Source organism: Gorilla gorilla, chromosome 13, assembly GCF_029281585.2.
Source record: "Gorilla gorilla gorilla isolate KB3781 chromosome 13, NHGRI_mGorGor1-v2.1_pri, whole genome shotgun sequence".
Classification (NCBI taxonomy): domain Eukaryota; kingdom Metazoa; phylum Chordata; class Mammalia; order Primates; family Hominidae; genus Gorilla; species Gorilla gorilla.
The window spans coordinates 91,364,216-91,390,894 of NC_073237.2; the positions used below are offsets into that span (position 1 = coordinate 91,364,216).

Consider the following 26,679-nt stretch of genomic DNA (forward strand, 5'->3'; position numbering starts at 1 on the left):
GTGGCAGACTGGTCATCTGAAACCTTGCTACCCGGGTAGGACCCCAGCTTCCTTGTCCTCTGGCTTCCGAGCGAGGACTGGGTCTCGGGCAGCCTTGCAGCACCCAGCACATCAACCGCGGATCTTCTTGGGCTCCCTCAAGGGTGGGACCTAATGCTACTCCAGTCTCCCTGCTGTGGGCACGCCTCCGCCTTTGCTGTTGACTTGAGGATGTGCTTTTAACCTATTGCACCTGGCTTCACACTGAGCGGGCAAGGGACAGAGGGCCCACTGGTCGAGGGTCCAGCTCTTTCGGAGGACAGCAGAACGTCTTTTGCCCCAGGGCCATCCTCTGCACTTTTATATGATGAGATGCAGCAGTGTTTCTAATTCTCTGTCGCTTGAGAAGTATGGACATTTCCCTAGATCTTTTGGCAGTTCCTAACACATCTGCAGAGAAGGATCTTGGGGGAGGGGCCAGTCTATTAGGATGAACCATATGAAATTGCCCATTTTTTGAAGTTGGAAAGGGTCACTTATTGCATTTTATGTAGTTCAACTTAAAGGTCAAAAAGGTGGAGGAATGTCTGGGCCTCCTCGTGATGTTATGTTTACCTAATAAGCATCCTGGGGATTTGCCTAGGGTTTATGATACAGTATCTGTGTCTATAGCAAAGAGTATTATTGTAGATACTGTCATTACTACTTAAGGTATTATCACTACTGCTACTTGAGCTCACTTTAGAAACAATTGATAGAGATAGAGGGAAGACTGTCTATCCCCTGGAAGACCCCAGTGCCTCGGTCCTGGCCCCTGGTCTTTCCCTTTGGAACTAGTGGTTTAAAATGAGCTCTCCTTTACCTCCATTCTTGTCTTCCCTGCTTTGAAACAGGACACCTCTGGCCAGTGGGCTTCCTTTTGGAGATAAGAGATGTTGGGTGATCAATGGCCTCAGACAATGTAGCTGTCACAGTTTCATTTTTAAAATGTCATGGTGATAAAAACAGCCATTTGCTAATAAAAAGGGTGGGATTCATTGCCTAGTGGCATTCACATCCATGCTGTCACTGTCTAACCCAGATTTCTCAGAGCAGCCACTGGCTTGGTGTCGTAGCTGAATGATGTCACTTCAAGCATCACGTAATTTTCCAGCTGGCTAGGATGGAAAAGGGGTTTATTATTGTGGCATGTTTTTCACAGCGTCTGAAAAAAAGTGAAGCAGACAGGGATATATGACAGGATTGGTTCTGTTTTTACAGGTGTGTCTGAAGCATACAAGGCACCTTTCACTTGCAATAGAAATGTGACTCTATGGCAAAAGAAATTTTTTAAAAAAAGCTTTTCTCAAGAGATTTTAAATATATAATACATAATTAGTGTTGGAAATTGGCCTCGAATACATTAAACTCAAAAGACTAGGAGGTGGGCTGCCCAGACCCTGGTCTCAGTTCTGTCCCTACTGACAGAGCTCTAACTTCATCTTTGCCTCAGTTTCTCAATGGAAAAGATGGACCTCCCAGGGTATTTGTCTGTTTTTAACTTTTCATTGCAGTGTAAAACAGAAAAGTATATACATCTTAGCATACAGCTTGTTGGATACAAACTGTAGACATCCCTGTCACTAGCACCCTGACCAAGAAACGCACATGACCAGCACTCCAGAAGACCCCTGTGCCCCTTCCAGTCAACCACACACACAAGGACTTCCAGCAGCATAGATTTCAGCCCAGTGAGACCTGTGTTCGACTTCTGACTTGATGAACTGTAAAATAATAAATTTGTGTTGTTTTAGGCCACCGTACTTGTGGTGGTTTGTTGCAGGTGCCCTAGGAAACCAATGCACTGATGCTGCTGGCAAGAGGGAGAGCCAGGAGTTGACCCCCAGCTCTGTCCCCAAAGACCGAGTTCTTAAAAACCACCAGAATAGATAGTACCGCTCTTAGCTTTGTTAGGTGTTTGGTCATTGGTGAGGGTATGAAGGTAAAATGGAAGTGCAAGTGCCAGCCAGCGTGCAGTTAAGTTGGGTACTAGGTAGCCAGTGTCTTTGAGGTACTCTGACTTGCCCAGCCCCCGACCCCCATGCTCAGAATGTCCCCTGCCTGGAAAGAGGGAATGTGATATGTTACTAACACTTCAGTGTGAGTTGAGTGCGTTATCTCTTCCTAAAGTATTTGCATTCTAAAAGATGACCTAAGTGATGACTTTCTACTATTTATGAGAAAGAGGGCTACACTAGGGTGCCATGGCTGACCATGTGAGACCCAATTCCTTGTCCATCTTCCACTGCAGAGTCAGAAAACACCAAAAAGCATCTTTCCCTTGCTGCCTTACAGCTAGCAGAGACTAAAGAGTAGGAATCTCGGCTATGGGCTCCCTGGGAAAAGTTGCTTTCCTGATGAAAGGGATCGTTGTTGCTGGCAGAGCACATTTCTTCCATGTTAAACATGAACATGGTGCATGAAGGTGTAGTGGTCAACCCGTGAGTATGAGGGGCAAGCATGAGGAAAGAAGTGCACACAGGAAGGATGGAGAGTGGGAGTATAGCAAGTCCTCCAGCTCCCACTGCACTGCCAGTCACTGCACCAGCCCCAGCAAGGTCTTGTCACTCCAGTGATATTGTTTCAAGAAAGGAAAAACCTCTCCAGTGTGTGCCAGTGTTCATTGTATTTTTTGTTACTTGCAGCTGAATACATTCCAAACAGACCCGGGTGCCTTTCAGATCACAAAAAGGTAACCACCTAGGAATGGGGACATGGGCAGGCAGAATTCTTTAGAACGAAAGGAATTCCTGGGATCCTTGCCCACATTTTCACCACGGTGAACACATGCAAAGAATGATGAGTCAAGGGAACCATCCAGAGAAATGGGATTGAGCTGTAGATATCCAATAAACCTGATGCATTCCATTTGGGGAGAAGAAATAGAAGGCTCATAATTTTAAATGGAAAGGTTAGTTAAAATCAGGAGACTTTGGAGAGACTTTTATTTGTTTATTTTTGTTTCTGGTGAGGTTTATTACCTTTCAGAGGGACATGCTGTTAAGTTGAATACCTCTGAGAACGACCATCTGTCACATATTTTCCAGGACCACCCTGGGAAATAAGAAGCATATTGTCTCCTTATCTCGACAAGCGTGCCATGGTTGTCTATCCATGGAGTCATAATTTGAGATTAGGAAATATGCTGTTATTCTTAAAAGCTCAATTATTTATGAATCCCCAATAGCCAGGTGATCCGTTATACTTAGTGGCATTTATTGATGCAGATGAGTACTTTGAAAAATTAAGAGAGACATTTACTTTTTAAGCTACCACTAAGACGGTCTCTGACCGGATAAAGATAACTCGAGCAGGCGAATTTGTTTAACAAAGGTGGTGACATATATTGTGGCAGCTGAATGCCCCCTTACAGCCAAGGGAGAACAATCAGTGAATTCATTCGTTTAATTCATGAATTTTCCTTCTATTTACACTTTAAACAAACATGCCAGTTGTTTGCTTAGTTAACAAGCTCTGCCTTCATTATAAGCCATTAGTGGCTAGTAATAATTGAAACTGTGTTTGGATTTCACAAATACAATAAACCCAATTAATTTCACCCTTAGTAATATGGAATTTGTCTGATCAACCTGAGCTAGGCAGAAGTTTGTGTCTTTGCCCTTTGCATGAAGGGTTTGCTAAATCATCTTATAGCCATAAATAGGAATTCTTCATAAGAAAAACTAAACAAAACAGCTTAAATCCTAATGCTTCTAAGGGGCCAGGCAGCAATATAAATTAGTGAATGGGTTGGATAGAGCATCCTCTAAGAAACACTTGGTCTACTTTTGATGGAGACATGGATATAAGAAATATTTCACTTTTTAATCCTGTGATAAGAAGGAAAAAAACCACACACATGATTATAAATGACAAGGAGGCTCAGCCAATGGCAGGGAGACAGGAGGGAGAAGTTGGGACCACAGCAAACTGGAGAGCCCAAGCCCTGTCTGAAAGGACCAGCTCCGATTCAGCTGCAGTTACTACATAAGAATGCAGGCCTGTGATGAGGGACTCCCAAGCAGGTTTTGCCTGCTTCTCGGATTTCACCAGGATGAATCATAACAGGGACCTGATAAATTCCTATCTTTGAAATGCTCTGTAATGCTTGTTATTGTTCTTAGGAAATGATAAAATATTGCCCTTTGGCATTAGACGTGTGTGTGTGTGTGTGTGTGTGTGTGTGTGTGTGTGTGTGTATGTACAGGATAAATATGTGCCCACTTCTAAAAAAGACCTGGGCCTAGTGTGGCCACATCTTTCAAATTTTTAATGTAATTTCAAAATCTGGATTTCTGGATAAAGTCTTCCCATTTATAAACTTTGGCAATGAGTTTTTGCTATTTAAGCTGATGCTGTGCAGCCACCACAGTGCAGATCAGCAGCTCTCAATGTGGTCTCTGGACCAGCCACATTAGCATTACCCGGGAACTTCACAGAAATACAGGTTCCTAGGCCCCACCCAGGCCTACTGAAACAAACTCTCTTGGGGTGAGGCCCAGAGATCTGTTTTAACAAGCCTTTCAGGTAGGGCTGCCAGCTTTTAGCAAATATTTCATGGAACATACACCAAAAAATTATTCGTTGTTTATCTGAAATTCAAATTTGACTGCGTGTGCTGTTTTCTTATCTAGTGGACCTACCTCCCGGTGCTTCTGATACCCGCTGATGTTGATCAAGCAAAACATGTGTATGAGCCAGGCTGCTTGTGTTCGAATCTGCTTTGACACATATTAACTCTGGGATTTTAGGCAAGTGACATAATTTCTGTGTGGCTTGGTTTACTTACATGTAAAATAGGCACGATAATAATTTCTTCCTCATGGGGTGGTTGCTGGAATTGAATGAGTTAACGAACATAAAATACTTAGAACTTTGCCTGGGAGAAAATAAACAATATATGTGTTTAGTATCATCATTATTTTATTTTTTCTTTTCTTTCTGCTCTAATCATCACCGCTCCTGCCACCACGCAGCCATCAGGGAATATGAGAACTCATCTTCCTTCAATTCTTTTTTCCTGGATCTAACTTTGATTTAGCAGAATTGATTGTAACGTGCTATTCCCCAAGGCCACTCTGTTGCTTGTTCCTACCCAGAGTTACCCTTCCTTTGAAATCTGGTTGACAGTATGGCGGTCTGGCAGGGAACCCACTCTTGCCTCCACCCCGATGTCCTGCTGCCTGAACTCTGTCAGCCGGCAGTGCCTCTGTTGCGCTCAGGCCTCTTGTTGTACAGACCAGCCTTGCTACTTTGTGTCTGCTTTCACCAGCCCAGCAGGGCAAGTCAACAGCTTCCTGACCCTACCTTGGATTTTCAGATTTGCAGAGGGCCTGACTGGGGCTTGGCTTCTTGCTGTCAGTTGGGGAAACAATGAATGCCTTCCTCACCAATTGAATTCTGAGTACACTTTGGGAAATCCCCACAACTTTTTCCAGACAAGGAACATGGGAAGATTTGATTTGTGGACCCAAAGAGTGTATTTCAAAGCAAAGCAGTCACCAAACTGTCCTTGCCGAGAATGGCTGCAAGCTGCCCCAACGTGTCCCTCCATAAAGCAGCCCTCCAGACCTCCAAACCGCCACACGTGACAGACTTGTGCTCGCTGTGAAAACCACCAGGATGAGCTATTATGGCTCTCAGTTGTGCCATTTTATTGCTGTTCTGGAAATGGAGCAAAACACATTATTTTATTAAATAAAGATTTTCCCTGTATCACAGTGGAGGCTAATTTTATTAGCTCTTTTTATGGGAACAAACATCATCGCCCTGATGGGGGAGGACGGAGGTGGGGGCCGTGGGGAGGTGAGGGAGTGGAATCACATTTTGTCATCTGCGTGCTCCAGTGAGGCTGCCGACATGTTTTAGTTGGTTACTCACATTAATTACTTACTTACCAGAAGAGTTCCCCAGATCCTGCAGAAAATACACAGCTTTCATTCATAAGTAATTTATAGATGATTCAAAAGACATGTTCAGGGCCAGGCTCATGCCTGTAATCCCAGCACTTTGGGAGGCCGAGGCGGGCAGACCATGAGGTCAGGAATTCAAGACCATCCTGGCCAACATGGTGAAACTCCCGTCTCTACTAAAATACAAAAATTAGCTGGGCATGGTGGGGCACGCCTGTAGTCCCAAGCTACTTGGGAGGCTGAGACCAGAGAATTGCTTGAACCCGGGAGGCGGAGGTTGCAGTAAGCGCCAGTGCACTCCAGCCTGGGCAACAGAGCGAGACTCCCTCTCAAAAAGTAAATAAATAAATAAATAAAGACATGTTCAGTTACAATAAATATTTGTTCATATTGTGTGGGTATGGGTGTGTCCCCTGACAACCAAAATCTATAGTCTCCAAAATGTATAACTAAATGAACAGAATGTTCAAAATTTGTTCAAAAACAAATTTTTTGTTCTCATCTATGAGATTCTGGAATGTTTAAGGCAGAACATGTACTGTCAGATTGAGAGAGGGAAAGGAGTCCAAATCTAGTTGAAAAACTCAATAAAATACTGTTTCTCCCTCTTTAGCTTTGGTTTCTTTAGCTTTGAAACCTGAGACTTTCACATGCAGCTTTTTTGATGACCATAACCAGCAGAACCTGCCCCTACCCCATCCCCGGCCTAAGGCAGAGCAGCTGAGCAGGTGAGGCCAACTCCTGAGAGTCAGGCAGCAGTGCTGCCCTGTTCCGTATGCAGGGCTGAGGTCTCCACAACGTTCTCTCGGGATGTGTTGCCCTGGGGTCAGAAGGGATGTATCCGCTGCTCTGCTGGTCAGTAGCTGAGCCTTCTGTATCGTCTGCAGAACTGCCACTGAGCCAGAGTGGTCTCTGTGTTTCCTAGACTCAAGATGGTCTCCATGTTTTGTCATTGCCATGCTGTTTTTCCTGCTAGCAATAGGCCACAGCTAACGCTAAAGCAAATGGTGAAGCTGGCTACAGTGTTTTGTGTCCCCAGCCTCCCCTTCCACCCTCATGCCTCTCTCCTCCCCAGTGTCGTCTGTGCTGTGCTTTGGAGCCTTTCCCTGGCCCCCATGAGCACCCACCTTGAACCTTGCTAGGATCCAGGTATCCGTCATTTACATCTCCATGTGACATGAAACCATAAGCCTCCTCTGAGAGCACTTAGAAGTTAAACCAGATCATAAAGCTGGAGCTCCTAGCCTTGGCATCGTTGTTTGCTTCCCTGACGTAGCTGCCCACTGCCCTATAGTATCACTGCCACTTCCCTAACCTCAATTTCTCTCTCCTTCATCTTGTTAGCTGCCTCCCCAGCTTGTCTTCTGCATCCTTCCCTTTGTTGTCTGTCCTTCCTATTTTCTCTGTCTCCCTCCTTTTGTTACCTATATCTGCTACCCTCAGCCTGTTGGCCTCTTTTGTAATGAGCTTCCTTCGTCTTATTTTCTTCCCTCATCTTTCTATCTGCTTCCTTCATCTCCATCTTTATTTCCCTCATCTGCTCCCCCAGCTCCTTTCTCTGCTTCTTTCCTTGTCTACTTCCCTCATCTTTTTATCTGTTTCCCCATCTCATTCTCTACGGCCCTAATTTTGTTATCTTCTTGCCTCCTGTAGCTCTTTGAGTTTGTGACCTGCTTTAAACCATCTCTACTTGAAAAGAATACCAGGCTTTAGCAAATATAGGTGAGAGGTGGAGACCAGGGAGGGGTAGACTTGTGTGTCACCCTCCTGGGGACTGACCTAAGTACCTCTGTAAGGGCTTGTCTAACACATGCCCCTGTGACCCACTGGGGACTCCCAGCGTAGGACAGGGTTATGAGGAAGTAGGCATTGCTCTTCAGGGGCATCAACAGTGGAGTAGTGATGCCCCCCTATGGCCTCTGTACCCTTATTTCTTACCTTCCTTTCACTAGGAAGAGGCCTGCTCACCTTGGGCCAGTTCTGGCTATGATGTAGATTGAGGGAACAGAGGTCTCAGGACGTGGTTGATAGCTTCCCATTGGTGCCTCCTGAAGACAGAGCTCCTGGGAGAGTAATGAGCATGAAGCCTATGGGCTTGAGCTGGCACAGAGGGACGGGAGCCCAGAAGCCACAGGTCTAAACCCAGTGACACTGGGCAGAGTGGATCAGAGTGAGGCTTTAGAGTCCAGACTGTGTGAGCTCCAGTCCTGGCTCTATTGCTTGCCAGCTGTGTGACCTTGGGCTAGTCAGTCTGCCTCTGTGTACCCCACTTTCCTCATGTGTAAAATGAGATAGTGAAATTGAATAATAGTAACATTCTGAGGTTGTGGGGTAGAGCAATGAGATGGCATGTGTAAAATACAGTGCCTGGCACGTAGCAAACACTGAGCAGTCAGTCTTCAGAAGGAGAAGATGTTTGGGTACAAGAATAAGGAATGTGGCCCTGGGGCTTTCCTCAGTCTCTCTGCCGTAGTCACATTTGAGTCAAAATTCATTTAGGCAAATGAGTGGATGTTTTACTATTTTTTTTTTTAATTTTAATTTTGTTGTTGTTGTTGAGTCGGAGTCTCGCACTGTTGCCTGGGCTGGAGTGCAATGGTGCAATCTCGGCTCACTGTAACCTCCGCCTCCCAGGTTCAAGCCATTCTCTTGCTTCAGCCTCCTAGTAGCTGGGATTACAGGCACCTGCCACCACACCCGGCTAATTTTTTATATTTTTAGTACAGACAGGGTTTCACTATGTTGGCCAGGCCGGTCTTGAACTCCTGACCTTGTGATCTGCCCACCTCGGCCTCCCAAAGTTTTTCAGAATTTTTAAGAAAACACTTCTAACCTTAAGCCTTTCTTTCAAACCCAGATCCCCTTACACATTGATCAGACGTAGCAAGGTTGCTTCAAGTTTTTGGAACTGGTTTCCACTTTAGGCTACTGAAGGTCCCATATCCCCAGAAGACTATCCCCTCATCTCCTCAGCCTCCCGTTTAAAGATACACACTGCAGTTGGGTGGGTGACAGATGAGGAAAGCGGAAGATGCTGATTCCCTCCCACGCAGTCTCAGGGCCAGAGGGAAGGAGGGTCCTGCCAGGCTGTCTGGGCCACCCCCCCCCCCCCCACTTTGGCTTCAGGACTACAGAAGCATCTCCTACGTTAGGCTGCGTCCAGGAGAGAGGGACTAAGGGATTTCGTTTAGAAGAAGGGGCAGGGTCTGAGGGTTCGGCTTGTAAATGTGTAGGTGAGAGTGTTGACATACATCACTTCACACCTGATGAAGGAAAGAGAAGACAGGCTATGAACCTAAGAGGGGCGGAGCGACAGTTTATCTCCCTTTCAGATGGCCCCAGGCTACTACGAGTCTGCGGTTTCACTTGTCCAGTTTAAATTAGCAAGTAATGAAGTCACACAAGCAGAAGCTGCTGCTCATGATTATAAGACCCTTAGAACTATCCTGCTGGACTTTAGAGGGCAAGGAGCCTGGTTCCCCCTTCTCTCGGGTCTTCCTTCGTCTCTATCATGGGATATTGGGCTGCACATGTTGAAATTGTGAAAAGCGTTGAATCCATAAGAAGTACCAGTTTGATAAATGTAAGTCTGTATGATGCCTCCCAAGGATCTGTGTGAAAAGTAAACTTGCGGCCAGGCGCAGTGACTCATGCCTGTGATCCTAGCACTTTGGGAGGCTGAGGCGGGCGGATCACCTGAGGTTGGGAGTTTGAGAGGGGGCGGGTGGATCACCTGAGGCTGGGAGTTTGAGACCAGCCTGACCAATATGAAGAAACCCCATCTCTACTAAAAATACAAAATTAGCGGGGCGTGGTGGTGCATGCCTGTAATCCCAGCTACTCAGGAGGCTGAGGCAGGAGAATCGCTTGAACCTGGGAGGCTGAGGTTGTGGTGAGCTGAGATCGTGCCATTGCACTCCAGCCTGGGTAACAAGAGCGAAACTCCGTCTCAAAAAAAAAAGAATGTAAACTTGCTCTCCATGAGGGGAATTGGGGTCTGCTCCCGTAAAATGGGAGGGGTGGCCTGGGGGCTCTTCTTGTCCTTAAGGGCAAGCAATTTCCCGTCCTCTGGGTTCCTTCTACCCCTGCAGCCTGCTGGAACCTGCTGTGGCAGCAGCATCTAGCCAGGGCCGCTGAGTGCTGGGTCGCTCCACCCACAGCAAGATGGGCCATGCTGGTCAGGGCTCCACGGAAAAAGCACAAATAAATCAAACACCAGCTCCTACTTAAGATCTGATGAAATTCTCCATTTCCGTTCCAAATTGAATTCCTCCCGAAGGATGGGAGCAGCTCCTGGGAGTAATGAAGGCACTCCTTCCTCCTCTGCTAGAAACATGTTTTAGATTAACAGACGCAGTCTTCTAATCTGGGTGGGTAGGTAGTGTTCAGGAACAGCCTTGAGAAAGTGTTTTCAGACCAGACATGATATTTTTAATCTCGAGGGGCAAGGCGGCAGACATGCAATACGCTTGGCCTCTGTGGAGGAGGCAGCCCCAGAGGTGGTCTGCTGGGGAAGAATGACAACACGGGAGTGTGGCTGCAAGCCACCCCTGCCTGCCACCTCCTTCTCCTCCACCACTTGGAGCCAAAAAGAATTTATGGTGGGGAATAGAAGCAAGAGGGCTTGTGTTTTTTGAGATTTGAAATATCACTTTCCTGCCCATCTCTTATTTGGGAAAAATAATCAACTCTGTGATTAAAAAAAAAAAAAAAAGACAAGAAAGAAACGTTTTTAGGATGAAGATGTCATTGAAGTGATTATCTTCCATTCTCTGTAACGGTGATGAATCGACAGTCTGGCATTTGTAGAGGCGGTTGACACAGACCCTTTCAAGGGGAAAAAAAGAAACAGTTTTCCAGTGAGCCTTGTCAGGGGGAAGACTGATCGCCGGCAGGCCGGCTTGGACCATGAGCACAGTTCCAAGAATGCAGGGATGAGGAGGAGCCGGGCTGGGCTGTTGAGTCCAGGCTGCTGTAGGAGTGCAGTGTTTTACAGGTCCGTTCTGTTTTGTGGGTGGACATAGGTAGATTACCTGTTGGGAAAGAAATACTTAATATTATTCCTTGAAGTGAGCTAAAGAGAATTACTTTTCTTCACTCACTGTTGAAGAAAAGCAGTCTAAAAAAAGAGGTTAAATCTACTTAACATGAGACATTCAGACATTTAGGGCCCAAGGGAGGGAAGGAAATTCTCCTTGAAAGAATATTCTGTTGGTCCTTTTATGTCAGGATTTTGTTAACAGCCTTTGAGAAAGGTTATCAAAACCTTACTCCATGTTTTTGGTTTAGTTTTAAAAAGAAGCCTTTTCCTTCATAGGGAAATAGCCCCAGAGTATCCAGTATGTCAAACCCAACCTTAGAGGGCCAAACGGGCCCCAGAGGCTTTCGATTCAGGTTCCCAGCCGGAAAATTGCTTTTCAGGGAGAAGGTCATGTTTTCCGCAGATAGTGGGGTCATTTATATGGTTAAACGCCCTTCCTTCTGAGCCGGCAGGATGTTCAGGCTTGGCCTCCCTCAGAGGACAGTAGGAAGTACATTTACCCCCGACTCAGAAGAAAGGATTGAAGATGGGAAGGGGAAATTTAGGTGGAATTCTGGCAACGCTGGGGCCTGTCCCAGGCCCAACAAGATGGACTGAGGCCGGGGTGGTGTCTCCAGAACATTGAAGGGTGGGGAGGGAAGTGTGGTGCAGACAACAAGGACTGCTCAAGGGGAAAAAATGAAAGGGTGGGAGAAAGAAGTGCCATCCACCCTCCCCACAGCTGCTATTGTGCATTCCTTCAGGCCCTCGCAGACTTTTATATTTGCATAAATGGGCCCTGGTGAGGCTTCCACACTGGGACAGAAGAGCAGGCAGGTCCCTGGACAGTGGAGGCTTTTTCTTCATGAATAGTCTTAGAGCGATTTCGCAGTCATCCGCTCGTGGAAGCTTCCTGGCTGGAGTCCGCCCTCCAGTCTCTGTAAGGACGTGCGTGTCTGTCTTTCTGGCTGCAGACCCTGCCCACGCAGGCTTGCCCTCCAGCCTGTTTATAAGGCCTGAAGTTACTTCTGTCTTGTTTTAGCCCAAAGGGTGAACTGCTGCCAGCAGTATGTCTGGAATGTTATTTACTTGGTACATTTCTGTGGCTTTTCTTTGTAGCATTGCACATGCCAGAGCCATTTACTTGAAAATGCCAGGTTGCACAGTTTGTCTTCTCAACGGGGTGACTTTCTCAGTTAGGGGAGTTTAGTTCCTGTGTCTCTCAGTTTCTTCCTTCCTTCCTTGTTTTTTTTTTTTCTTTTCCCCTGAGTTAGTGCTCTGAACAATACTGTTGGTGCCTGTTGCATCGCACCCCTTTATCCTGAGTGCCCCAACTCCACTTGTAATTTCTGGGGTTTCTGGTGTCCTCTTCAGAGCACCTGGCAGATGCTTTTTCATTTGCATGCCTGCCCTGTTATTACTTCACATGAAAGCTGTCTGTTTTGGCAGACATGACTACCATGATTGCAGTTGAGCTCTCTGAGCTGAATGGGTGATGTTGTGTAAGGGAACTCGAGGTGGGGTTTTCTCTAATGGTGGCTGTGAGAGTGGAAGAAAAACCTGCGAGCAGTCTTGGCTTGTGCCGAGCCGACATGATAGCAAACAAATGACTTTTGAAGGGAGGAACCGGTGTGTACAGTTTCCTAATTTGGAAGGTTTCACAACTGTTTTTGTTCAACTGATGGAGGAGAGATTTTTTTAAGGGCAAATTCTTCATTAGGAAGACTGTAAACAAGTCCTGGAAAAAGGATAATTGCTGAAGGAGGAGGCATGGAAGATATTTGATGGGCCTGTTTCGTCAGCTCCCCTTCTTCCCATTCCACCTATGCAGTTTTAATGGTGATATTTTGGGTTTTAACACAAGGTATGGAAAATGAGATTAGATAAATCTCCCTGTCTGGTGCCAGTCCTGGGGCCATTTGCACACCTGGGTGGGATAACTCCCTGCCTTCTTTCTGTCAGCATAATTTTGTTCTGTCATGTGAGTCTATAAGCACTTGCAGATATGACGGAAAAGCTTGGCCTTACACGGTCTCGGCCTTTATTCGGGCCTCCTGGAAACCTCAGCCATCCTCGGCACCTGCTCGTTTGTTAACATCATAGCCAGCCCCCCGTGCAGAATGGAACATTTTCTGCTCCATTCTTCTTGGCTTTTTCTGTCCTTCTGCATGACTTCTCAATTTGTTTGTAAGCTGCTCAGATTTTTGGCTGAAGGGTCTTCTTTGATCACTCTCCTGACAGCTTAGGCTTCACACTGTCACACCTGCTCTTCTTTTACAGTCCAGATTTCAGAGTAAATGCTTCCATTGCCTTGTAATTTTTGTTTTGAATGTAAAACTTTGGTGCAGGTTACTTATTACAGGTAATAGCCGTTTGATGATGGAGAAAACTGCTTGGCAGAAACGGCCACCTGAACTACAGCCAGAAACATAAACTGCCACTTTATTTATGTCTGAAAGCATCTAAGCCGCAAGCCTATCTGTCATGATCTAGCATGCACATGATAATAACAGGCTCGCCAGGCTAGGAAAGCTGCCCCATCGGATGGCCATGAGGACAGGCTCTAACAAGACTCTGTGCATTTTCTCCCCCATTATCCACAGCCCACACATCATGTTCCTCTCTCAGAGCAGCTTGACAGGAGGGAACCATCTCTGTGGGACCCGCCTCTGCCATGAAATTGCCCATGCCTGGTTTGGCCTAGCCATCGGGGCCCGAGACTGGACGGAGGAGTGGCTGAGTGAAGGCTTCGCCACTCACTTGGAGGATGTGTTTTGGGCCACAGCACAGCAGGTGGGTTAAAGTGACCCTAAGCATTTCACTACCCAGAGTCAAATTCCGTTTCTGGTCATTTGCTCACCCAACAGCTATGGACTGAGGGCCTACTATGCACTAGGCACAAATTTTGCTGGGGAGATGGCTGCATAAATAAGAGAGGGAAGCCCCTGCTCCCCACAGGATTTACAATCTAGAGATGGGAGAGAGAGTAGACAAGTGAATCAGTAATGGGTCAAGTGTTGGAGTACTGTGAAGAGAAATGAGACCCATAGAGGGGCAGTGGGTCCTATTTTAGAAGGTAGTAAGAGAAGGCCTCTCTGATAAGGAGATATTTGAGCAGAGATGTGAAGAAAAGGTCATGCTATAGCATTCTCAAGCACTTCTTTGTGGTTGTGATTGTGGTGACTTGTGTGTGTGCAGTGTGTGTGTGTGTGTTTTAAATAAAGAGATTAAAACATAAATCCAGAGTCATCTCAGATGTCTGCTCACAAGTAATGAATGAAGAATGAAGCAGGGGTGGTATAGATTAGGGAATGGTGAGAACTGTGGCAAACTGACAGCAGCTACTCAGCTCTAACCAATTGTCATGGTGAAGGAAGGAGGGCTCAATATAACCTACACTATTAGTTTTTTAAGGTAATTTATAATTCTGGACTTTTATGTGAAGTTTACTAATTTAAAAAATACCACGCAAGACAAACGTACCCAGAAGCCAGACCTGGTGCACACGCTCCCAGTTTGCAACCTCTACCTTAAAGCATTGGCCACCAGTTCTAATGAGGATAATATGCAACTAAGCTGCTTCGTGCTTACTTTCAAGTTCCTATTTTTGTTGTTGTTGTTGTTGTTGTTGAGACAGAGTCTAGCTCTGTCACCCAGGCTGGAGTGCAGTGGCACGATCTTGGCTCACTGCAATCTCCACCTCCTGGGTTCAAGCGATTCTTCTGCCTCAGCCTCCTGAGTAGCTAGGATGACAGGCACATGTCACCATGCCCAGCTAATTTTTTTATTTTTAGTAGACGGGGTTTTCACCATATTGGCCAGTCTGGTCTCGAACTCCTGACCTCATGATCTGTCCACCTTGGCCTCCCAAAGTGCTGGGATTACAGGCGTGAGCCACCGCGCCCAGCCTCAAGTTCCTAATGTTTAGGTCACTTTTTCCCCCCTGTCATCTCTGTCCCTTATACACTGGACTATTTGGCATTTTCCAAAATTCCCAAGTTTGTGCATACCTGCATGATATTGTTCAAGGTCCATTGTCTGTTGAAATCTTATTTATTTTTCACTAACCAGCTGGAGGTCACCTTCTCTAGCTAGCCCAGGCTGATTACCCGGCTCACAATTCAACACTACCCTCCTACACACTGTGGGTTCCCACAATACTTGGTGCTTACCTTTTTAAACTTATTTTATTTTTTCTTTTCCTTCTACTGTGTCATTTCCTTATCCTCACACCTGGACTATACCTGCTTTAAATTGGAGCTGGGTCTTGCTTTTCATACCCTGGCCGTGGACCCAGCAGTGTGCACATCAGTGTCCCCTGCCACATGGAGTCCTGTGAGGAGAGGCCACATGATAGATACAGAAAAGGCTCTGGGGTCTGAGTCAGACAGACTTCCAGTCCTGGCTCTGCCATTCATCGGCTCTGTGAGTATAGGTAGGTTAGGTAGCCTCCCCAAGCCTCCGTTTCCTCGTTTGTAGAATGGATATAAGAATGCCAAAGCTTGCAGGGTGAATGGGATCAGGTGTGAATGAGCTTAGCACAGTGCCTGACACGTGGAGAATGTACAAGAAATACCTGTTCCCTTCCTCTTTGTGTTTCCCTCCGTCTTATACACAGGCACTCAGCAGGGGTTTAATATGAACGTGCCTCTATCACCATCTCTTCCCTGGAGTGCTTCCCTTCTGAGACTCAGATTTGCGCTGGTCCTGGCAATTGTGGTGCATTCCAGGCATCTGATCATGGCACCTCCAGCTTTTATCTCCTGCATCCCCAATGAGTGCTCCTCCTTACCCTTCCCTTTGCCTAGACTTCTAGGAGGCCACTCCTTAGTCTGCTGGCTTGGTCCTGCCTCTTGACTGATAAGTTTACATAGAGAAGTAAACACCAAATATCGTCAGAATTCCGAGGTAGGAGAGGACAGGTCTGGGCAGGCCTGGAAAGGCTTTGTGGAGGCGGTGGCTTCTGTTGTGAGCCTAAAGGGACAGCAGGAGCTGAGCTTGCTCTGTTGCTCTTTTCCCTTAACATGATAGGAGTCAGCCCCCTCATCATCCTTGGAGGTACATGCAATAACTCTTCGAGATGCGAAAACATGAACACCCCTGAGGCAAAATTGCCATTCTAGATTCCAGCACAAAGTTTGAAACATTTCCAGAGCACGTCCGCTAGGCTGACCTCTCCCTTCAAGCGCGAGACTGGGCTGTTACTGGCCCTGGCGAGTGCCTGCCTCAGACCGTCCAGGGAGTGGGGGAGTGCCCTGTGGGGCAGGGGTGGGTGTGCCACCTCCCAGGTACTCCTGGCCAGCAGGCCCCACCAGGGAGCAGGGCATGAGGATACAGGGTGACAGGGGTCACCGGGGTCACTTTGCTGCCTGGGAGACTGTGCTCTGCAGCACTGAGCAGTAGAAAGCATGGTGGGGCCGGGGGTGGGTTGTGGGGGACATGTGAAATCTCAACAAGGAGATGGAGACCACCTTCCACTCAGAGAGGCATCCGCAGGGATTTGTGAATCGAGTCAGTCGCAAGGTTGGATGGTGTAACTTGTCATCAACCTGGAGAAAGTCTAAATGCCTTCACAGACATATTAGTCTGCTTGGACTGCCATAATAAATACCAGAGACTGGGTGACTTAAACAACAGACGTTTATTCCTCACAGTTCTGGAGGCTGGAAGTCCAAGACCAAGGTGCCAGCAGGGTTGGTTTCTGGTGAGGCCCCTCACTCTTCCTGGCTTGCAGATGGCCACGAGCTGCTTTTTCTCTGCGTTCTCATATGGCCTTTCCTCTGTGCATGCAGAGAGAAGGTACGCTCTGTTGGCTCTTCCTCTTCTTATAAGAACACCAGCCCTGTAGGATTAGGGCCCCACTCATGACTTACTTAACCTTAATGACCTCCTTGAAGGCCTTATCTCCAAATACAGTCACACCGGGGTAAGGCCTTCAACACATATATTTTGTGGAGACACAGTTTAGTCCATAACAGCAGGCACATGGGGTCTGAGGATCGTCTGGCCTCTGCCAGCTTCCCTGCGCCTTGCTCCCTCCCAGAATAGTAGTCTGCTCCAGGCCTGACCATATGCCTTGCCATTCTCTAAGCACATCACACACTTGCCTGGCCCGACGTGCCTTGCAAGTGCTTTCCCTGTTCCCGAAATACCTCCTCCCTGGCTGACTCCTCCTTCCCTGAGGACCAGTGCTGTCACCACCACCTCCTCAGGAAGCCCTGGTGGGCAAGGGGGCATCTGGGTTCTCCCTTCACCTCTCCCGTCACCTGCTCTCTGATGTTAGTGTTCCTGCCCATCTCTCCCTCCCCTGGCTGCTGCCCCAGGCCCTGTCTGTAATGTCCCCGTGGCCTAGCAGAGACTCAGTAAATATCTGTTGAACGAATTATCAGGAAAGTTTGATTTCCAGAAACACCCGTGGATAGACGTCTTCCCTCCCCAGTGGGTGCTCTGCTGCCTTCCCTCACAGAGGTCCGGGCCGTGTGGCCTAATGAGCACACCATGGGACGGCAGCTGGTTCTGACTCAGTAGGGCAGAGTGTGATGGCCTCCCCTCCCCCAGAGTGAGTCCAGGCAGCACTTCTAGTTATGTGCACACAGAATCATCTGGGTTGCATTAGCAGGCCCTGCTGGAAACAGTCCTTAACAAAATTGAGGGCTGGGGAAAATCGGAGGTGAACGGTGGGGCCTTCCCCATCCTGTGCAGAAAGACAAAGCAGGAAAAGAGGACAGATCAAAGTGGAAATGGCCCCAAGGGAAGCCCACTCTCTCCAGACCAGGTGTGTGTCGGTGGGATGGGTGGGTTCCAGAACAAGGCGACCTCCGCCAAACAGCAGGCCCAGCTCCACTGCCAGCAGCACAAGCGAGCGTGCACGGTTGGTTTTTTGTTTTAGGCACTAAGAGGCTCCAGTGGTCTTTAGGTTTCTGATGGAAGCAAGGTGAGAGCAGGGGCAGGCTATGTTGTCCCCCATTGAAACAAAGTGAGCCATTGCACCAGGACCACAACAGTGACTGTGTTTTGTGCATGTGTGTCTGTGTGTCTGTGGCTGAGCAGCTGGCCCCCCATGAGGCCCGGGAGCAGCAGGAGCTGAGGGCTTGTCTGCGCTGGCGTCGCCTCCAGGACGAGATGCAATGCTCCCCCGAGGAGATGCAGGTGTTAAGGTAAAGCTGCATGGTGATCCACAGCCCTCTCATTCCCCTCCTTCTTTCCTTCAAGACACCTCCCTGCCAACTGATGACATCTGCTGTGTTTCCTTTTTAAATTAAGTTGGGGTGGGCTTCTTGTCCCCCAGATGTGATGGTTATGTTCTAAGTCTTTCAGGGTGTGCGTTTCGATTTGCCTTCCGACATTTTCCTGGTGACTGTTTAGGAAAAAACTAGCATGAGGCCATTTCCGGGGGTCAGATCGTTCGTTTGAAGTTCTAACAGTCACTTTATGTGGTGGCTGCGGACGTGGCGAGGGTTGGGGTTTGGCAGCCTGGCAGACAGTAACCCTATAAAGCCAAAGGGGAAAAAATCTTTAGGAAAATATTGATTCCTAAGTGTTTAGTGGTCACAGATGTGTGTGTCAATGGGCCCTTTTGTTTCCATCGTAGCCCAGCAGGAAGCCTCTGCTGCTCCCCTGTGCAGCAGGATTCCATGGCCAGCTCCTGAGTTTTGTTTGTAGACTGTGGCTTGTGGCGTGTGCAGGATTATTTCATGCCATTTTTCCACGTTTGTCCCTCTCTGCTTTGCTCCTTTTCTTTGTGAAATGGTTATCTGAAATCTGGTACCTAGGCTCCGGGAGCACTGTGGTTGCTATGGCAACAGGAGGTTCCATCACCTCCCCCCTCTTCTACTAGAGTCAGATGTTTGTAATCTGCCATCAAACAGGTGGGGAGGGATGGCCATCCAGGAACTGCTCCTCTCCTCGCCCGTTCTTAGATGGCCGCCCTGAAGGCCCATCTACTTTCCCAGGCAGAGGCCTGCCTTGGACGGTTGGTTCTGCTGTTGTTGTTTGTTTTTAAATGAACACCCCCACTTCGCCTGACTGTGACTGAAGCCTAACGCAAATGCACCCCAGGGAGGGAGCTGGCTGGGACTTTTGTGCAGCACTGCAGAATGTTGGGGTGTGGCAAGCTGCACCCTTCCCACAGCAAAGTTCCCTGCGCTTGCACGCTAAGGCGGACTCCCAAGTTGACTCATCCATTGTTTCGGAAAGGAGATCTAGCGGAGGGAAGTGGAGCGGGCCAGGAGCCAGGAGACCTGTGTTCCCGCCCCAAAGCCATTGTTCCAGCATCTTTTCTCTTGGCCAATGCTGATTGATCCAGGAAGGACAGCTACTCCTATGGCCAAAGTGAACATGGCCCCTGCTCTCACAGAGCTTCCACTTAGCAGGGACATGGCTACAGGTACCGGCCGGTCACAGGTGGTGCGCAGCACTGTGAGCAGACCGCTTGGTGATGTCCATACTAACTGGAGGACGGCGCATAAGGAGGTGGGGAATTTCTCTCTGAAAATGAGCTGCCTTGTGCATAGCCTGCCTGAGGTGGGAAAGGCCTTCATGTGCCTTAGGGACAGAAAGAAGGGCAGTGTGGCTGGAAAAGGGACTGAGGGCAGGGGCCAAGAGAGGCAGGCAGGAGCCAGGTCACACGAGTCTTTCCCCAAGTTCTTCAGAAGCTGCTCCAGGACCTTCAGCAGGAAGGTGGTATGATCTGCTCAGTATTTGGACAGTGCTGCTCTGCTGCTGTGTGGAGAGCACCACAGGCAGCCGATGGAAAGCCAGGAGAACGGTTGCAGCCTTGCAGTAGTCCATGCAAGAAGCCCTGGAGTGCCTGTGACAGATGCAAGATGCAGACCTATTTGAAATGTGTTTTGGCTGTGGAATGGGCAGGTCTTTGGTTGATTGAATGTGGAGAAGAGGAAAATGAGTGTATCCAGAATGACTTTGAGGTTTTTGAGTTGGACAGTTGGGTAGATGGTGATCCCATTTGTGTGATGGTAAAGACATGGGGAGGAGCTTGGAAGGAAAATGAAGTTTCCAGCTTTGCATGTGTTAAGTTTGTGATGACCAATAGATATTCAATATTATGAACTTTGGAGATTGCAATTCAGGAGCTCACTGGAGAGACTGGAACATTAAGCCTATAAAACCCTTTAAATCTTGAACACAGTGAAATCCTCAGGGAGAGAGGAAAGTGAGAGAAGAGGTCAGGAGGAAGAAGGGGAGCCAACAGAGGATTCTGGGGAAACCATTATGTGTTTCCCCAGAGAAAACCAGGGCACTAGGGGCCATGGAAGCCAGAAAAGAAGCTGAGGCAAGCAGGTGAGAGTGGCTGATGTTGGAAGCTGCCTGGTGGATGAAGAGGGGCGAAAGAGAGAGAAGCGGGACTACATGGGTGGTGGAGAAGGAAGTCAGGCTGAAGTGGACAGGAGCATGGATGGGAAGTCAGGAAGCGGGGCTGGTGACTGTAGGCTCTGTGAGAGGGGGTGTGTTGGCCCAGGAAGCGGGACTGGGAAGGTAGCAGAGGGACATGAGGGCCAGAGAGGTTTGCTTTCAGGTAGGGCGCCCAGGAGCATGCTTACCTGCGAGCTGCCTCACTGTGCAAATCCCTTCACCTCTTAAAGGCTCAGTCCCTCCACCTAAGAGGTCATTTCCATTACGTCTCTTAGTCCTTTGATCCCTTTGGTTCTGCATAACCATAGTCCTTCAGTGGGGTAGGGGCATCTCAGTGAATGTGAGTTTTGGTGAACTGTGTTTCCAACTTGTAAGCAAGTTAGACTGTACCCTGGGAAGTCAGTTCACACATGAGGAGGGCCTCATCTCTGGCTTCCCTGGAGCCTGAGTCAACCGAGCTTCTGATGGCCAAGATCTTTTCCTTTGTGTGTGGAGTTGGGAGAACAACCTAGTATTTTTAGACCTTTGTGCTAGACAGCTTTTTATGGCATTTGCTTTTCTTTGTCTTAGTATTCAGAAATTTTGTTTGCCTAAATTTAGGCTAACCATGAATTGACTGCATTTGAAAGGCTTATTGCACATCAATAAGGAAAATATTGTTATCAGATGTACTTACAATGAGGAGGAAATGTTTCCAAACCTGCCCTGAATTATATAGTCTAGGTTTCGTTTACTCCCATCCCCTAGAATTCTCCCTTAAATGGACACAGAGAACCTGGAAATTATTGAAAGTAAAAGGAAGAACCAGACTTGTAAAAATTTGTTCTCAGATTTTGTTTTCAATGAGACCTTGGGAAAGAAGTCCCTTAAAAACAATCAGATGCTATCTTGTTCTTTCTTTCAAGATGCCCCATGGTCTTGAAATGATGGGCCATAACAACATAAAAATCTGGCTTTATGTCTTGATAGGTTTCCACATGTTGGCGGACACAGTGGACGCTTCTCTTGAGATCTTTGCCACACTGTTCAACATGTTTGACCACTCTCTCCTAAAAACGCTTTCTTCTTAAAGCACTTTCTCCTCCTGGCTTCTGTGTGTCTTACTCTCCTTGAGTTCCCTCTGCCTCTGTGGCCAGTCCTTCCTCACCTCTCTTGCTGGCAGGTTAACAGTCTCCACTTCAATAGCCCAAGGCTCAGAAAGACTGAGTAACTCATCTAACCTCCTCTAGCTGATAAAGAACCAAGGCTCCGAAAGACTGAATAACGTGTCTAACCTCCTCTAGCTGATAAAGAAGAGAACAGGGATTTAAACCCAGGGACGGAAACTCTTCTCGGTTCCCTATACCATATTCCTGTCTTCAGGGAACTGAGAGCATTTAGTTGCATTAAAACAAATACAAAAACAAACAAACAAACCTGCAGGTATCTTGGGCTCTGGAAGGACATACAGGTCAGGGTGAAAAGTATGCTTGGTCCAAGCATCTTTTTTCTTTTAACACATGAAGTATGTGTCTTATTATTTTAAAAGACATTGAGAAAAAGGAACACTCAACATTCTCTTGGTTATAGATACTGGAGTATTAACAAAGTGAAAAGAGAAAAACTAAAATTTTGTTTGGCTCTGACTTACTAGTTTTAGTAATTTATAAGAACAGCTTTCCATTTGTGCCTTCCATACATCCACTGAGTCATGAGGTTTCATCAAATGTTTCTTTTTTTCTTTTCTTTCTTTCTTTTTTTTTTTTTTTAAGACAGAGTCTTGCTCTGTCGCCCAGGCTGGAGTGCAGTGGCATGATCTCTGCTCACTGCAACCTCTGCCTCCTGGATTCAAGTGATTCTCCCACCTCAGCCTCCCAAGTAGCTGGGACTGTAGGCATGTGCCACCATGCCCGGCTAATTTTTGTATTTTTAGTAGAGACAGGGTTTCACCATGTTGGCCAGGCTGATCTCGAACTCCTAACCTCAAGTGATCTGCCTGCCTCGGCCTCCCAAAGTGCTGGGATTATAGGCGTGAACCACTGCGCCCAGCCCAGATGTTTCTTAGATTGACTTTGCTGTGTTTCCTTTGTATCAGATGTGTCTGAGATTGACTTCCTTGTAAGTCATTCGTTAACAGGTTTCTTGTGTTTTCCTAGCCTTCTCAGCCTTCATTGGCTGGAGAGCCTGTAATGTGGCTACAGGCTTCTGAGGCAAGACGATTTGCTCAGTTTCAAAATGTTAGGGGTCACATGCCATTTTTCATTTGTTAATTATTGAAGATGTCTTTCCCACACATAAGACCCCAAGGACTCTCCCAGACTCTTCATCTCCTCTCTGGCCCTGGGCAGAACTCTTCCCCAGGCAAAGTCTGATTTCAGTGTTCCTTTCTGTCCTGCCACTGCTCAGCTCTCTCCTGTCATCCATCCCCTGCCTACAAGGTCCCCTCCTGACTCGTGCAGCAGTGGTGGCTCTTGCCTGAGATGCATGAGAGCTTCCGAAAGGCTCGCCATGCCTCCTGTCTCCAGGGTGCAGCTGGATTCTGGCAGCTTCTGCCTAAGTGCTTTCAGTTAGCACACTCTGACAGGCCCCAGGGATGGAAGAGCTAAGGTGGCAGGGTCAGAAGAAATCTGTTGTTTTTTATTGTTTGTGATTTATTATGACTTCTCTTTTTTTCTGGATTCATTGTTAAAGTCAAGCTCCTGCTGAGGAAAACATTAAAATGTATCGCTTTAAGGAGGTGCTGACAGGCAGGAGTCTATGGAACTCTTAATCTTAGCTGCTGTCTCCACTTTGATACAATGCTAGATAAATGCGAGCATCTTTCCCTAACCTTCCTCCTGAATGCCTCATCCCTTGATCACAAAAACATCCCTTAATAATAGGGGGAAAACCCCAAATATGTAACCCTATCCATAGCCAAAATAAAGTCTGCATGCCACAAGTGTTGTGAATTTGTATGATGCCTACTGTACGTTCCACTTAAAATAGGAAGCCTTTTTTAATTTTTATTTATTTTTTTTAATTTTTTTTTTTTTGAGATGGAGTGTCGTACTATCTCCCAGGCTGGAGTGCAGTGGCGCAATCTCAGCTCACTGCAAGCTCCGCCTCCTGTGTTCACGCCATTCTCCTGCCTCAGCCTCCCAAGTAGCTGGGACTACAGGTGCCCGCCACCACACCACGGCTAATTTTTTGTGTTTTTAGTGGAGACGGGGTTTCACTGTGTTAGCCAGGATGGTCTTGATCTCCTGACCTCGTGATCCGCCTGCCTCAGCCTCCGAAAGTGCTGGGATTACAGGCGTGAGCCACTGCGCCCAGCCATATACCATCTTATTTTTAAATTGAAAGCTTACAGGCTTCAAGGAAGAGTCTGATAAGGAGAGAGGAAAATCTCAGTTTCATCTGCTTTGGTGGCAGAAGCTCCAAAACGGAAATGTCCTGGGGCCCCTGCCCAGTGCACCAGCTACCTGAGGCCCTCCTCCACCAGGACCTGGCTCTGTCGTCACCCACGGTCCTCTGTCCCCTGCCCTCCCTCCCTTCCCTCTCCCTCTCCCTCTAACTGCTGACTATGCTCACACTTCTCCCATCTTTTTTTTTTTTTTTTTTTTTGAGACAGAGTCTGGCTCTGTTGCCCAGGCTGGAGTTCAGTGGCGCGATTTCGGCTCACTGCAACCTCTGCCTCCGGAGCTCAGGTGATCCTGCCGCCTCAGCCTCCCAAGTAGCTGGGACCACAGGCACAAGTCACCACACCCAGCCTCTCCTATCCTTAATAATCTCTCCTTTAAACTGCTGCACCCTCATCTAATTATCAAAACACTTCTTGTCTCCATTCCCACAGCTCTTAAGAACTTCCAGTCCTCTGGAATCTGCTTTCTCCTCTCACCAGTACAGGAAAACTGTTTTTTCCTTGGCTCATTGTGCCCTGACAGTCACCAGATTATGGAAGCAAATTTTATTTTTAATCTTATGAGACTCTTCTGCTTTGTTTGGTACTGTTGACAGCTCTTCTGGAAGTTTTTGTCACTGGCTTTTGTGGCAGTCCCTCACCTGACTCTTCTTGCCCTCTCTCGTTCCTCCTCCATCTCCTTCGAGGTCTGCCCTTTGCCTGCCTGTGTCTTCAGAGCTGATCTTCCTTGGGGCCTCCACACTCGGCTGCGTGTCCTCCCAGAGTGGTCTCATCTAAACCCCCATCTTAGGTGGGAGTCTCCAGGTGTAGACCCTGATGCAAGGGGTATGGGAAAGAGATTTATTAGGAATTGTTCTGATACGGGTTGGCTGTGTGTCCCCGCCCAAATCTCATGTTGAATTGTAATCCCCGGTGTTGGAGGTGGGGCCTGGCGGGAGGTGACTGGATCACAGAGGTGATTTGTCATGGTTTAACACCATCCCCCCTTGGTGCTGTGGTCACAATAGTGAGTGAGTTCTCATGAGCTCTGGTTATTTAAAAGTGTGTGGCACCTTCCTCCACCAACTGTCTCCCTCCCGCCCCAGGCATGTAAGACGTCCTGCTTCCCCTTTGCCTTCTGCCATAATTGTAAGTTTCCTGAGGCCTCCGAGCAGGTGACAGCATCATGCTTCCTGTACAACCTGCAGAACCGTGAGCCAATTAAACCTCTTTTCTTTAAAAATTACCCAGTCTCGTGTATTTCTTTATGGCAATTCAGGAACAGACTAATATATGTTCCCGGGAGGTGGAAAGGGAAGGGAAATGGAAGTGAGGAGGCCAAGCCAGGGTGCTGTGACATCAGGCCAGGTCACGCAGGGTTACTCTGGAGGAAGCATGGGTCACCCTCAGTTGTTCGCATCAGGCAGTGGACCCCCAGGGTGCATGTACCCCTGCACTTGTCTCATTGGTTGGAAAAATGTACAGTCCCAGGTGCTTCCAGCTCCATGTGTTCACAGGAAAGACAGGCTCAGGCAACCCCAGGGCCACCCTCTGACGAAGAGTCGCAGAGAGCATGCCAAGGGCTGGTGTGCACACGGGTGGGGTGTGGGCATGGCCAGCCATACCCCCTTTTAAGCCAAAGGCTCCCAAGTCTCCACCAGCAGCCCCACTCTCTCTAAAGATCAAGCGTGAATGCTTAACTCCCAGTTGACATCTCTCCTGGTTACCCCACAGGCATCTCTTACTGATCATCCCCTCTACCCTGCTTCATCTGCTCCCCTCCCATAGTGTTGTACTCATCGCTGGTGGCACAGGTCCACCCACAACAGGGTAGGAGCCTGGGAGCTCCAGCTCCTGCCTCTCCTTCACTCCTCCCCTGGGAGCCATTGCTAACAACTGCCAATTTCATCTCCTAAGGATTTCCTCAATTCAACTCCTCTTCTCCACCCCTAATACCACTGTCTCTCTCTTCACCACTTGCTTGTAGCAGTCCAACAGCCCCAAAGTGTTTTCTACTTCTGGTCTTGCTCTTCCTTGCTGCCACCAGAGAGCTCTCCTTAAAACACCTCATGGTTCTGCCACCTCCTTGCTAAAACTCTCCAAAAGCTTCCCCTCACCTGCAGGAAAATCTTTAAGCCCCTTACTGTGGCATGCAAGTCCCTGCACATCACCTCTGTCCCCCATCTCATCTCTTGTCGTTCTTTGCTTTATCCTTTCCCTTCAGGTAGCTCAGAGACCCCTCTTGTGGTAGTCAGCTCGGGCTGCCATAATAAGTTACCAAAGGCAAACATAAATTTATCTTCCCACAGTCTGGAGGCCAGGAGTCCCAGATCAAGATGTTGACAGATTTGGTTTCTTCTGAGCCCTCACTCCTTGGCTTGCAGTCACTGAGTAGAAAAAACAAACTGTTTTTCATCTGCTCTCACTCCACAACCATCAACACAGAAGACTTCTGTGGCCAAATGTGTAGGAGGTTTCCCCACACACCAAGCAAGCAGTAACTTCTGTAGTGGACACCAGCTGGGTGTCCTCTAATTCAGTTTAATTCTGACACTGTCCAGAGCATCAGATCCCACAGGGTGAGGGCTCAGTCCCACAAGACTGCCCTCCACCTCCAACACCAGTCACACGCCCCAGGTTGTCTACCCTGTGTTTTTGACCAACCAACTATAAATTGGGGTTCCCATGGCTGGCGCGTTGGGTTTATTAATTTGCTAGAGCAGCTGACAGAACTCAGGGAAACACTCACATTTACTCCTTTATTATAAAGATATTACAAGGGATACAGGTGAAGAGATGCATAGGGTGAGGTATGAGGGAAGGGGTGTGAGGCTTCCCTGCCCTCTCCAGATGTGCCCCTCTCCCTGCGTTCAGCTATCCAGAAGCTCTCCTAACCCTGTCCTTTTGGGGGTTTATGGAGGCTTCGTTATACAGAGACATGATTCGTCAAACCATTGGCCTTTGGTGGTCAACTTGACCTTTACCCCCGTCCCCTC

The 26,679-nt window shown here is 47.8% G+C and overlaps 1 protein-coding gene and 1 long non-coding RNA gene across 19 annotated transcripts in view; one reads left to right on the forward strand and one right to left on the reverse strand.

Moving 5' to 3' along the window:
* The window catches only part of AOPEP (aminopeptidase O (putative)), a 362,088-nt gene that overhangs the window by 186,217 nt on the left and 149,192 nt on the right, over positions 1-26,679 (forward strand). For 9 of the 16 annotated variants that reach the window (XR_008668203.2, XM_055349953.2, XM_063696576.1 and 6 more), the window contains 2 exons: positions 13,554-13,743; positions 18,001-18,107. The exons of 3 other annotated variants lie outside the window; for them this stretch is intronic. Coding sequence is in view for 12 of the 13 variants with exons in the window: in XM_055349953.2 (XP_055205928.2) it covers positions 13,554-13,743; positions 18,001-18,107 (297 nt within the window). In the remaining variant the exon portion in view is untranslated. Of the gene's footprint in view, positions 1-13,553; positions 13,744-18,000; positions 18,108-21,291; positions 24,930-26,679 lie in introns of those variants that run through there. 4 more of the 16 variants (XM_055349964.2, XM_055349963.2, XM_004048300.5 and 1 more) reach the window with 3 other exon arrangements.
* Positions 10,219-26,091, reverse strand: LOC129524447 (uncharacterized). Of its 3 annotated transcripts, none has more exons than XR_010130290.1 (3): positions 25,855-26,091; positions 24,346-24,517; positions 10,219-10,963 (listed from the first exon to the last, which is right to left on the reverse strand). It is a non-coding gene; the product is annotated as an uncharacterized lncRNA (long non-coding RNA). The 3 variants fall into 3 exon arrangements; XR_010130291.1 differs by having other exon boundaries at positions 25,828-26,091; XR_008668206.2 differs by having other exon boundaries at positions 25,801-26,091.